At 47.4% G+C, this 13,682-nt stretch overlaps 1 protein-coding gene across 18 annotated transcripts in view; it reads left to right on the forward strand.

Annotated features, from left to right (window-relative positions):
* Positions 1 to 13,682, forward strand: part of MAPT (microtubule associated protein tau) — a 52,908-nt gene that overhangs the window by 20,753 nt on the left and 18,473 nt on the right. For 14 of the 18 annotated variants that reach the window (XR_005108007.1, XM_037411373.1, XM_037411377.1 and 11 more), the window contains exons 2-5: positions 2,786 to 2,874; positions 4,223 to 4,309; positions 5,696 to 5,782; positions 7,629 to 7,694. Coding sequence is in view for 17 of the 18 variants with exons in the window: in XM_037411373.1 (XP_037267270.1) it covers positions 2,802 to 2,874; positions 4,223 to 4,309; positions 5,696 to 5,782; positions 7,629 to 7,694 (313 nt within the window). In the remaining variant the exon portion in view is untranslated. Of the gene's footprint in view, positions 1 to 2,785; positions 2,875 to 4,222; positions 4,310 to 5,695; positions 5,783 to 7,628; positions 7,695 to 10,849; positions 12,062 to 13,682 lie in introns of those variants that run through there. The other 4 variants (XM_037411380.1, XM_037411390.1, XM_037411391.1 and 1 more) reach the window with 2 other exon arrangements.

Below are 13,682 nucleotides of genomic sequence, written 5' to 3' on the forward strand. Positions count from 1 at the left end.
CATCCTGCCATGCATAGAGCTCAGTGGGAACAGGGGCTGTGTCTGCCCCGCTGTGAGCAGCACAGCGTTAAAAGGCCTCCTTGCAAAGCTCAGCCAGCCAGCTTCTCTGAAAAACACCCGACCATTTCTTTGTGCTGAAAAGCCCTGGCACTGGCAGGTCAGCGGGAAGCAGGGTGACAGCCAGCCCTCGACCAGGCAGCCCTGCGCACCCGCCAGCAGATCCACCGGCCTTTGCTGAATCATGGCTTGCTGCTGCTGTGCCAGGGTGGCACAGATGCTAAATTCTGTGTTCAGAGGAAAAGTGGAAGATCCTTGGCTGTGTTGGGTGCTGTCCATGGAGCCAGCAGATGAGCCTCCGGCGGGTTATGTGAGCTCACTAGCTGTCAAGCCAGGAGTCCTCTCTGGATGGTGTCCCAGGAAATTCTTGTCCAAAGGCAAGAAAGGACTAAATGTATCTTTCCAGGGAGATTGGGGGAGACACTAATTGCTCTTTGCCAAAAAAACAGGTGGGAGGAAGAGAGAAAAGGAAACAGAATAAGGAAGCAGTAAGCCTCATTTAAGTCCAGTGAAGCAGACTTGTGAGGGGTTTTTTCCTCTGGGTCTGCAGTTGGGAAGCAAAGATGTTGGTATCTGTAAATGTTTAGTGAACTGGGCTGGGAGGACTGTTTGGGACCACCAGTTGTGAGTGAGGTATGGGTTGCTTCTCCCATCCATGTTTTCCTACCAACAGGCAGGGCACTGCATGGGGAAAACTGCTGTACCCAGTCCTGTGTGTGTGTTTGGGCTGGAGAGGTTGCTCTTCTGTGCATGCACACACAAATACACAAGAGCAGCACATTTGTGTGTCATTTTACACTCATGTTCGTGCCCAAGTTGCTTTTGTGGCCTGTACACCATTTTAATGTTAACGTATTTCAGTATTTCAGTGCTAAGTAGACCTGTAAATAATATCAAGCAACAGCCAGATGAGACCAGCATATAATCAATATGATCCTTTGAGCTCTGGGAGGAGGGCAGCCGTATGTCCAAATAATTAGGGCCCACTATTTGGGGGGCAAAAAATAGATAATTAATTCTTTCCTATTTTATATCTCCCATTTTTGTGGGTGATTTCCTTTCAGGGCAGTTCTCAAGCTTACTTGGTACAGTTCTGTCAAATGGCTTTGTTGCTGTCTCAGGCAGAAATTAGATTGCATAGTCATCTTGCTAAGGCTTAAAAAAAGCTGGGTGAGAGATCTGGTTACTAGTGTTGGAGTTTCTCTTGCGTAGTTCCATATATCCAGTTAATTTATTGCCAGCAAACAAAACCACATGAGTTTGCTTCTTTGCTGCTGGTAACCTGAGCTGCTTTGCTGGATTCATTTGCTCCTGACAGTCATGGCAAATGTGTGATTACCGTAATAGCTGGTTATTAATCACTGCCAATGGCCGTAATTATATCAACTATTAGGAAGTCAACTAAAAGCAATGTCTGTCCAACCAGCATGGAGAATGAGAAACAGTGTCCCTGCTTCACAGAAGCAGATAATATTTGTTTGCAACTTCATTTCCTTTTGCAGATAGATGCACATTAGAAAAATAACTGAATTTCAGCATCTTTCTACTGCTGCTGGTGTCCAGACCTATTTACTGTGCTTTTAGCTTTCTCAGCACTGCAAGAAGAATTCAGGGTTAAAGCAGCCGTTGTGCTGTCCTCTCAGACCCACAACCAAGTGAGACCCTCTTCTCTTAAGAGTCCCTGGTCCAAATCCATCTCTGGAGAGTCCCGTTTACCCCTGTATGTCACTTTTGGATTGCTTTTGGGATCAGTGTATCGTTATAGCTGTGTATCCCTGCTGGCTGTATCCACAGAGGTAGAAGGCATCCCTTCCTGCAGCAGCATTGCACCCTGCCAGCAAACACTTCTGTTGAGAGACTGATTGAATTGGCAAATGCAGAGTTTCGTGTGCAGCAGAAGTGTGTCAGCACTAAGCATGCTGCTCCTGGTGATTGCCTGTGACAAAACGGTGGCTGAGCTGTGTCCTGTGTGTGCCAGGATGGTCATTTTGCTTGGGACTTCTTAAATACCTGTGGAATTTTGATGTTGCAGCTGGGCAGAAGTTGCCTATATCCTTATTGTGATGGATGCAGTGACCGGCACATGCTGTTGCTTGTGCAGGTATAACTAAATATTCTCGTTGTTCACAAGGAACATTTGCTCCTTTATATGTCTTTTATGCAAAATTCATGTTTTCCTTTTGGCTCATGCCCATAGGTGAGTTTTTTCCATCCTTTTGAGTGTGGATTGCTGTGACCTCCTGTGTTGAGGCTTGGTGCTGCTCTGCCAAAGAGTGGTGTCTGGCTGGGACAGCCCTTTTAGATCTCAGTTTGGAGTGTTAGCATTCCCTCCCCGTTGTCCTCTGCTTGATGACTGTGGACATAGCATGCTCCTGGTGGATTTGGAGGCACTAGCGTTAGATGCTCCAGGGAATATTTCAGGACTGGTGTGAAACCCAGTAGCTAACGTGTATCTTGAGCTGTAACCTTCCGCAAACACAATGGTGTGATTTCAGGGCTCATCAGGAAAAAGGAACAAAGTAGATATATTGTTAGAGTGGCTGAAAAGATGGTTGGCTGGTGTTGGCTACTTGCTTGTGATAGGATGTTTAATAATCTTGGAAACTGGCTGACAAACCAGAATTGTCTTGTGGAGCAGTAGGTGGGAGCACACCAACTGGGCTTCAGATGAAGGTGTATTGTGTCGGGTTTTGCTTAATGCATGTTTGTTTTTTACTGTCCTCTTCAGGTAACTTTGCTGAGAGATGGCGGAGCAGCGTCAGGACGTCACCATGATGGAGGACCACGCAGCTGGCCAGGAGAAGCACATCCCCTCAGGTGAGCACCTCCAGGAGGACATGGTGTAAAGAAGAATCACCTAAATAGGGAGAGCGGGGCCAGCGTGGTGGTGCAAGGGGTCCTTGGGGACAGCCAGGAAGAGGGGATATGGTGTGTGTGGAAGGTTACTGTGGATCAGCTGGCTGCAGCCCACAAGATGCTGTGATGTTTGTAGTGGTGAGAAAATGCTTTGATATCATTGCCCAGCGAGAGCAGAGCAACCCCTAGTAACCAGACTGGTGATGACATTATTGCTGCAGCTTTGCAAATGTGTGTTTCTGTGTTCACTTCTCAGTTTGCTATAAAAATACAGCACCGCTTTTATTTGGAGACACAGCTCAAGGATGCTGCTTGCTGCCTGCTTTTCTCACCTGCACAGGGAGATGGGGAGAACTGAACAGAGAGCTCTGGGAGCAGGGGCTATGCAAGAGTCTTTCGCCCCATATTTCAGACCTGCATTTCTCAAGAAGCCTTTCCTTTCTCATTCCACTATGCTCCATAGCTGAGCTTGGAAACCCACATAATGCCAGAAAACCTGGTGGGACTCACTCCCAACTATGCTCCATATAAACATCATCTCAGTTTTCTTTTCTTGAGGTGCTTTGGACACACCTTACACCAGATAAATGGATTGCCTCTGTCCTGGAGAGAATTCATAGCATCCATTCATCCTGGGTTCTGTAATGCATTTCAGTCTGATAGCTCCTCTCAGCTTGTAGCCTCAGCTTGGCACATCACAGGTTCCCAGGGATTTTGCTTATGCTGGTTTGAATCTTCTTTTCCAAGTTGTTTTCTCCAGTTCTCGTTTTATTTGCCCAGAATCCTTGCAGAGAGGAAACCTGTGCCTCTTGCCCTGCTCTTCCAAAAGGTGACTTTTGCAACCAGGTGTTTGCACAGTATGCTATGTGCTACACCAAGCCCTTTACAAAGACTTGCTGGTTTGCAATGGTTAGAATTAATGCATCATGGAAGTGTTCACTAGCCTGCTCTGGGATGGAGGCTAATGGCTCCAGAAAAGGCAGAGAGGACAACAGTGACTCCGAAGTTGTACATCTTTTCTGCTCTACTTTGCTAAGGTCTCCTTTCCTGCTTGTGCCATGCTTTGCTGTTTCTGGCTGTCCAGCTCACTGGGCTTTTCTTTTGCTGATGGGTTCCTGCTTGTTCCTTTTGGTGATGACACTGGTGCTTTTGGTTCGCATTTTCACACTTTGCTTGCTTATTAGTTCAGGTGTTTTGTATTCTCCAATTACAGTTTCTTGCTGCTGTGGAGCTGGGCAATCAGAGTTTGTAACACACAGGCCATAATTTGTAGCCAAGGGCTTGTTCTAAGTATTTGAATGTTTTCCAGGCTATCCCCTTCAGATACCAGTCGATGATGGATCGGATGAGCCTGTTTCTGAAACATCTGACGCTAAGAGCACCCCAACTACGGAAGGTGGGAGCTCTTTGACTTACTGCTTTGAAACCATGATGGATGGGGTCGTGGTAAACCTTGCCGAAAGACTTGCCATGTTCTGATGGGGTTTCTCAGGAGGAGTGTCTGCATCCTTGGACAAATGCTCTTCATTAGTCTCATCCCAAGTGATGTCTGCCACTCTGCAGAATGAGATAATGAGCTTTAAAGGTGGAGAGTGGGTTGGAAGGCAAGAGAAGGTGAAGTGTTTATTATAGTTCAGGAAGTTGCTTGTGGTTTGTTTCCTGAAGATTCAGACAGTCACTGCAAGATCCTGTTAGCTCAGTGCAGCCGGGAGCAATCCCATGTCGTGTGCTCCCAAGGCCAGCAGTTTGCATTATTGTGCTCCCCCAAGATACTGACAGCCCGTCCTGGTTGCTGTGTTCCCTTTCAGAGTTAGCTGTACCTCATAGCTCTTTTTTTGCCCCCTCTGTATTTACATGTTCGTTAGTACAGCATGATTCATGCTGGAATGATGAGATGGGCAGAGTCTATACATAAAACAAGACTTTGTGCTGATATAAAGGCCATATTGGTAGGACTCGGGGCACATCTGTGCTGCTCTGGAGTGTTACCTGAATGCCATGTTTGTAGAAAGAATCTAATTCCAAAGTGGTCTAGAGACCTGTTCACCTTTTTAATTAACTACACTTTGTGTGTTCCTCTAGCTGCTTTAATCCCAAGTGTCTGCCTCTTGGAGACTTTAGTAAAGGCATTAGTTTGCAAAATTTATCTAAAATAAAGGTGAATGGAGGTGCTGGCCAGTTCCATCCCTGTTCCACTGGAGGTGTGGGCTGGCTGGTCATCTGTGAAGCAGCTCTGTTCCTATGTATGTGGCTCAAGAAATCAGTATGTAAAACCTGGCTGGTGCAGAAGCAGGTGTTCTCCTGCTTTCCAGTTGATTTGGGACTGTCATGACAAGCAGACATCCCTCTGGTGGATGGAGCTAGGTATCTGTCTGTCTCAGAGCTGCCCAGAGTGCGACACAGTTGCAGTGCTTGGGTGGTGTATGAAGGTATCCGATGGGAGCTGCTCTTTGCTGGTCCAGACCAGTGATGTCCCCATGCAGAAAGCATTGTCACACATGCAGATCAGGCTGTCTTTGTGCATTTTCAGACGATGGTTATGGTAAAGCCTTCAGCTGCATAAGGAGTACACTGGAGATGTGTGGCTTGTGTGGCAGAGGGGACAGCTCATGATGTCCCTGCGATACTGGCTTTACTATGTCATGCTCAGTTGTCTCCCTCCACAAGCACTGGCTCAAGGGAGGGAGTCAGCTGCTTTTCTGAGCAGACTTCTTCAAGCATGTCCTGGCCTTCACAGGGTTTTGCCACTCAACAGCTATGTGAAAGCTGCGTTGTTTTTCAGATGCCACAGCACCTTTAGTGGAGGAAGGAGACCACGAGGATCAGGGTGGTGTCGAACAGCATGGGGAGATCCCGGAAGGAACCACAGGTGAGGGAGACCAAGGTGCAGCTTCATCCCTTGATGCAGTCAGAGCAGAGAGCTGGACTGGTTAGTGCTTAAAAATAACACTGCAAAACCTCTCGCAGGCATGCTTTGCTCCTGGTGCGTGCTTCTTTCTTCTCCGTGGCTTGCGGGAATAATTCCTAGCTTACAATTGTCCTCTTGCTTTCCCCATCCTGGAGGAAACTCTCAGCCTTTTCTTCTCTCTTTCTCAGCTCCACATCTGACAGTCTTTCTATTTAGTGTCTGTGGTGGCTTTGCCTCCCATCTCCTGGCTGAGCACTTACCTGCAGATCCCAGTCATCTCTGCCCCTCTGCCAGCAGCCCCACTTTGCTGGCGAGGCAAGGCGGTCACCGCAGGACTTTGCTGCTTGTCTCATGGGTGCTCTCGCTCAGCCCAGCCCATGCGGTTGTCTTTGAAGCAGCAGGTGAAAACCAGGCCACTGCAGCAGTTCTGTGGCTGCCGGCACATCTTAGGGATAACGCAGAGGAAGTGAAGTGGCTAATTTGGCCTGAATGCTCTGTGGGGAATAACGGCACCTGGGCCTGGTTTCCCAGGAAGGGATGGGGGCCTTTCAGAGACAGAGTAAGAAGGGAGTGAGCTGCAGCAGTGCTGTGTGTGTACAAGAGGGGAGGAGCTCCTGGGAGAGTCAGGTCTGTATGTGGAAGAGTGAGTATGTGTCCCCTGTGTGGCAGCCACTGGCTTTTCCTGGAAGCATCAGGCAGGACCTGAGAAAGGTAGTGGGTGAAAATGGGCTTCTGCCAATGCCTGAATGCTGAAACAAGCCCACAGCACTCTCCCTCGGGCAGCCAGATTGTCTATCCTGCATCCAGTCCCCAGGCTGCTGGTGGAGCCCTGGGCTGAAAGGCATAGTGGGTCGCTGTTGGAAGAAGGGTTTGCCAGAGTCAAGAAGATGCTCAATATGAGTTATGCATCTTGCTCAACTTTATTAGTTTCTAACACTACCTATATAAAACCGATACACATGCATATTCATAAAGCAGAAATATAGTTGGTTAGTAGTCTCTAAACACGTGTGGTTCTCACACCCCTAATTATCATGACTAAAATAAGCATTTTATCCATGTAGCTAATTGTGTTGCTGTGCTTCAGCCTTGTAGTTTGTTACTCCCTATTTTCCCATACCGGTCCCTATCTCTCTTGGCCCTGCACCTGCTTTCCCAGCAGCTGTAGCTTGTTACAGCCACGGCCTGTTGGCACAACATAATTACTTGGTCTCAGGATTCAAGAATTGCTGAAGGCTACCTCTCTTGTTAACTTCAGCACAGCAACTTCAGTACAATTCTGATTACAGGCCTATTCTAATACCAGGCCTGGATTGTGCAGATCTTCAGAGATTCTAAGGCCATGCTTCTGCAGCCATTCTTCTACAGGTCGCCTGCTAGCAAGGATGCGCAGTCTCTGGTTCAAGATCTGACTGTACCAGGGAGCCAGGAAGAAGCAGTGTGTCCTGAACTCTTGGTATATAAATCCACAAGTAGGGACATAAATCCACAAGTAGGGCTATAAATCCACAAGTTGCCCTGCTCCTTAACAGCCTGTTTTCTGCACCTCTGCCTGAAGGAGCTTGTACTAACCTGCCACCCAGGACACGTGAGTTGTTGAAACACTCCTCCAGTCTGGTACAGCATGGGCTGAATAGATCTACCTAGATCCATTGTCATTGTGGGTTGATTGCCTTTCTGACACTGCCCTGCTCATAATACAGCGCTGATGGGCAGAATTGACAGTGAGGTAATTCTCCAGATGCATGCTTAAACTTAATTCTTGTTTTGATCATGTTTTTCCCTTCTTTCTCTGAACTGGGACCAGCTGAAGAGGCAGGTGTAGGAGCCACTCCCAACCTGGAGGACCACGCTGCAGGAGATGCTGCTCAAGGTTAGTGAATCATCTGTCACTGGGGTCCAGTTACTGCTACCCACATGTGTGACTGGTTGCTAGTGGCTTGGGAATTGGCTTGGGAATTTTCTTCTGTAATGCAAATGCTCTGCACTGTACGAGCAGTTGGGCTGTTCTCCCTGTTCCTGACAGGGGAGGATCATACATGCTTTGAATGTTCTGACATACTCATTTCAGGGAACTGCAGCTTTTCATGCACCACATTGTCTCTCAAATGACTGAAGCCTTGGTGCTTGTTTGTCCAGTTGCAAAACAGGGCATCCCCCAGGCTAGAAATGGTAATGAACAGAGCTGGGATGGTGCAGTTAGCCAGGAGGAACTGCTCAGTGTTGAACAGTCAGTTTTGGGCCCTGCATGTCACACATCAAATAAGTACATTTGTGTCTCTTTCTAATGTTAAACGTGTCTCAAACCTACTCACTGAAGCCCTGAGTTTTTAACATTATGGGTGTTTTTTTCTCATCCTGGTCTTAGGGATGCCAGGCATGGTGGACAGTGAGTGTTTTTAGAGCATTGATTATGTGACTGCTCAAATGAGCCAAAAAATTATCCAGGGACCTCTTGGCTACCTGGAAGGCCTCTCTTGACTCTGCTCAGTTCAGACTTGATGGAAAACTTCAGGATGAGGTTTTCCCAAAGCACCCAGTGCTGGCTTAATTCTGTTCCCAATGGGGCAGACTTAAGGGTTCAAACTCATTTTGATACTGCTGTCTTGCTAGGACTTACACACCATAATGCTAATTTTGTGTGCTCTTTAAAATCTTAGTTAAACCCCGTTTTGTAAGGTAGTTCTCTGTGCAGTTGCTTGGGCAGCGTCTTTCCTCCTCCTGGCTGCATTAGTGCATTTACAGAAATCCATGTCTTTTAAAGAAGTAAATAGGTCTTTGCGTTTTCAGCTCAGGGCAGAATTCAGTCTTTGCTTTCCAGATACAGATGAGCACAGTTATGTGCAGTCTGCTCCCCACAATCAAAATAAAATCTTTGCTTGCCTGTCCAGTGGTTCTTGGACTAGCAAGTCTTCTGTATTATAAACAGTGGCACCGTTACAAAAAAGAAACCAAGATTATTAGCAGGAGGGCAGTGAGGTTCTCTCTTCTGTCTGCCCTGTTCAGTCTGGTTCTAGCTGCTGTTTCTCACCAGATTTTTCATAAGACCTTTCTGTACCGTCCTGGGATCTTTCAGCTGTCAGATATGGGGACGTGCAGCTAGCTGGAGCTCGGATATAACCTATATATGACATTTCTAGGTTCTTATTTAAATTGTGACTTCCCTGAAAGTGGACTTGTAATAATGTGCTGCTTCCTTTTAATGGCTCTCTTTGATTTGGAGGAAAATGTGATTATCAATACACACACAGTGTCTTGGATATCTCATTACTAGCTACCTTCATTTTTCGTGTTGTGGAATTTGAAAAAACGATCTTTGCAGTGACAGTGGAGTGTGCTAAAATGCTTTTGGAATCTGAGGTGGAGAAGCGCCTTCTGATTCACAGTTTGTGCTGTGCTGACATTCTGCCAGCTCTTGACCTTGTGCTGCACGTTTGCCTCAGAACCCTCAACAGGTCCTGGAGTATGGAAATACAGCTAATGAACTGACTGTCCACATCTCTGCACTGGTGGTTGCTAATGGTCATGCTGTTCATTTGCAGAAGAAATGAGCCAGGATGACCTGCTGGCTGCTGCATAAACATCCCTCAAATCCCTGTGGTTATAAAAGGTGTTTCTTGATGCCACATTTCAAATATTACCTGCCAATACTTGCCAATTTTAAGATTTCTCTGAAACCACAGTTTTGGAGGTCTTTGTGTGGTAGTTTCACTCAACCATTATATTCTCTTAAAATGGGGAGAACGGTGATAAAAGACCAAGTCAGTCTTGACTTCTTTTCTTGTTTTAATTTTATTAATCTACACAAAGCAACAATTGAAATATTAGTACTGAAATGCTCTGATCTAGGCTCTAGTTTATCTGATGAGTGCTCAAAAAGATTGAAGAGTATATGAACCTGAACAAATTCATGATATAAGATGTGAGTTCTTACTAGGGCAGTTGACCTTAAAGCAGTTTACCTATGTTCAGGGTGAATTCTCCATTGCTCAGTGCGTCTTCGCTTCACTTGAATGAAATTCTAACAGAAAAGCTCCAGCTTAACTAGACTATATGGCTTAATGCAGCAATTGTTGTGTGAAATTGTAAAGGTCTGCGTCATGCATGAGATCAGCGATAGAACAGAATTCTCTCTTTTATCCAAAACCAAAACCAGCAACAACAACAACAACAAAAAAAAGATCAGTGTTTCTGTGACCTTAAGTTTTGGGTTTTAAATGTCACACTTTCTACTCTGCTCAAATGGTGGCAGCAGCAGTGCTGGAGATCTCATTAGTCTGAGTGGGTGCACAGTCCAAAATTGCTGTGACGGTGTGGCTACAGCCACGTTTTTGCTTATAGTCCTTTCCACTGAGGCTGTCTGCTCCACTGGCTGTTGAAACACGCAGCAATAAGACAGGAGACATAGAGGTGCCCTTCCCCAAGCTCATGAGCAGTAGAAATGATCTGGAGAACAAAGCACAGATGGTTTGAGCTCTGAGAGGGCATAAATGGCACCATGTCTGCATGAGCATCTCCTGCAAGGGCGGAGAGGACTGTAGGGATTTTGTAAGCCTGTGAAGGAGGGGAGCGTGTCAGGCATGTTTTGTTCAGGCCTTTGAGGCAAGGAGAGGTGGTCACTGACCAGCAAACTGATGGTCCAGTGGTGGTGTTAGATTAGAAAGTGGTATGTTCTTGGCTTCTGAAAATCTTTATAGCTGATCCAGCTCGTAGAGCACGGGTGCAGCAGATGTTGGTTGTTGAACACCCCAGTCACCTCCGAGACCGGGTCCAGGGAGCAGTCTGGTCTCCCGCGTGGTGTGGCTGTCACTGTTTCCAATTCCTGTGGGGATCAGAGTTTCATTAATGGCAAAAGCCACTGTAGAAGTGAGTTACCTGTTCAATGCGGCAGTGTGGGACTTGCTTTAATCCTCTAGACTGATAGTAGAAATCTGTAGTCTCTCTTCAGCATTACATGACTGACTACCTATGTGACATGCCTGTTCTAATTGTTTGCCCATGCTTCATACCCTGCATCTTGAACTCCAGGGGAGCTGAGCTCTCCAAAGCTACAGCCTGGCCCTCAGGAGCATGTAGGAGATGCAATAAAAAAAGAAAGCCAGCTCACAAAGCAGGTAGCTGGGGTTCTTCAGCAGCCTCTTCTGTCGCGTGAAATGAAGGCTACAACAGCAGCTCCCACTAGGATAGAGGTCACCATCCCAATACCCTTGGATATGTATGAAGACTCCAGACCATCTGAAGACAGCAATGAGTTGTGGGATCATCGGGGCAGAGAAGGCATTGGTGTGGTTCCTGCGCTGGGTCGTGATGTGTGCACTGAGGGGCTGGCAGGAGCAGGTGGCCCAGATGACTCCCATATTAAAGATGGGCCATCTCCTTTATATACTAGAGCCCCATTAAAAGAAGATGCCAGTAGACAGGAAAGAGATGAGGACCGTGATATTGATGAAACTTCTGAACAGGATTTGCTTTCCCTGGTGAGGCAGCATGTTTCACCAGGACCTGAAATGGGCTTGCGTCCAGCAACAGCCAAGGAAACTCTTGAAGAATGTGCCTTTGGAGAGAACGAGTCTAAAGATGTCCTCAGAGATGTTCCAAGAGGCGCACTTCTTGTTGAAACTGAATCACACAAAGCAGGAGAGGACCAAGAGGGGAGGAGACAGTCATTGGGTGGTAAAGAAGATACAGCTGTCACCCCGTCAGAGCCTTCTGAAATCATCTCCCAGAAAGAAGCTAAGCCTGGGGAAGGAGAAGATTCTGGACCCTTGCTAGAAACAGCTCAGCTCCCCGCTGAATTAAAAGATGATGTGAAAGACGAAGGTACTCCTTTGGCAGAGGCTGTGCCAGATACAGGAGAACGTCGAACGCCCAAGAAGAAACCTTGTGCCCATGTTGCAGATAAAGCCATCAGTCGTGTCCCCCTCCTAAAAGGTGTGTGCACCGTTTGCCTGCCCTGAGCTCATGTTGCCGGTGGCTTGCTTACAACAAGGCTGCCTGAACCAGTACTTCAGCTTGCTGCCACCTCTTGAATCCTGCTGCTTGGGAGATGGCCTGGACCTTTGCTGTGAACTGATCTACAAAGCGCCACTGCTTCTCCCTCCCTCTCCTTCCTTCTTTAGTTTAATCCTGGATGTCCTGGCATATGTAACAGACCCTTACGCTTCAGTTTTGCGTCCCTTGCATGGTGCTGCCATGTCCCCAATCATGCTTTGTTCACCTGTTTTTATTTTGACTTCCTTGGATTTGTGGGGTGGGCAGTTTACTTCCCGCCCAGCACCTTCCCAGAGAAGATGAAGACCAGATGAACATTCTTCTGGCATGTTGGAGTGGGTCTAACCTGGTGCACGCTGCAGCTTGTTCCAGCAAGACACATGCCATCTGGTTTGCATGTGTCCACTGTCTGGTCCAATAACTCTTTGCATTGGCATTCCTAAAGAGGAGGGAGGAGGATGAAGGCAGGGAGGTGGCAGGTCTAACCATGGAAAAGGCCTCATGTTGGTCCTGTTTCTTGTAAAACCCACTGCTAACTGCTGTTGGAGGCAAAGTCTGCAGCTAGCCGGACCTTTGCCTGCTGCAGGGCATGTCCAGTGCTCTCACAAAGCATCCAGCTCCCATCTCAGTTCTGGACGGCATGTCCCTGGGTGGTTCAACACAATGGCTGTATTTGGGGTGTTCTGTGGGAGCTGCGGGGGTGTGCGTAGGCCTGGCTCTTGGGTGCATCTAACTGCATGTGCCGCTAGGCTAGGCTAGGCTGGGGGCGCGGTCAGACCCTGGAGCGGCTGTGCTCGTGCAGCAATCTCAGTCTTAGCTGTGCTGGGTGAAAGTCTGAGTTCACCACTGAATGCACGAGCACCTCTGCCAACGGAACAGCTCTTAGACCTTTTCTTGAAGAGCTTTTTTCCACCTTTACTGGGGGGGTCAGAGGGATGTCGGTAGGGGCTGTGCTCAGTGGGCAAAGGCAGGTTTGGCAGTGAGTTGTGTTAATAAGCTGGGGCAGGAGGACACACGTTAAAATCTGATGGTGTCTCACCGTGTTGTACCTCAGCTCTGGCTCTCCAGGGCCTGGCCTGCGGAAAGCTCTGCCTTTCATCCCAGTGCAGCATCCCAAAAGCTGGCTTGGCTGCTTCCATTAGCCAGGAAATGCTGCTCTGGTTTGCAGCAGACAGTGTGCTCTTCACTGTGCAGGGTTCATCAAGAAATTGTTGATGTAGCTTTTTCCATTGGAGCTAAAGCTCATAACACATTTCTTGTTGTTCACTACTTAGTAAGCCAGTGGGAAGCTTTGTACATGTGCTGCAGGGCATTGGCATGGCTTGTGGCTCACATCAGAGCCTGAAAACAGTGGTGGGTTGGGGATACATTGCCCGGAGTCAACCAGTTTCTGATTCAATAGGAGGAATTTCTTTAATTATTTAATGGTCTTTTCCTTCAAAGACGGAGATACTTTGTGGCTGTTCAGCTCCAGCCTTGCTCCATTCTGAAGTTTTAACTGAATGGGGGAAGGGCAGTGCATGCAGCAGCTCTGGGAGTGACTGCTGGGATGCGTCAGTGTGGGGTTAACAACATGGTTCATGTCACTGGGAAAGGGCTGACCCCCAGGACAAGTTTCCAAAATGCTGGGGAGAATATCAGCTGCTCTTCCTCCCAGATTAGGGAGGAATTAGCTGAAGACAGGGAAAAAAGGCTTTGTTATGAGTGCCTTATAGTACAAATGTTACTTCCTCCCTGTGTCAGATCTCCTGATTAGCAGTACTGCAGTCTGTTGTGCTTGTAGACTAATGGGACAGAGCACTGAAATATTGTCAGTCACAGTAAGCTTGATATGAATCAAGCAGAACAGCAGCTAAAACCTTAAGACCCT

This window comes from Falco rusticolus, chromosome 18 (assembly GCF_015220075.1).
Source record: "Falco rusticolus isolate bFalRus1 chromosome 18, bFalRus1.pri, whole genome shotgun sequence".
Taxonomy (NCBI): domain Eukaryota; kingdom Metazoa; phylum Chordata; class Aves; order Falconiformes; family Falconidae; genus Falco; species Falco rusticolus.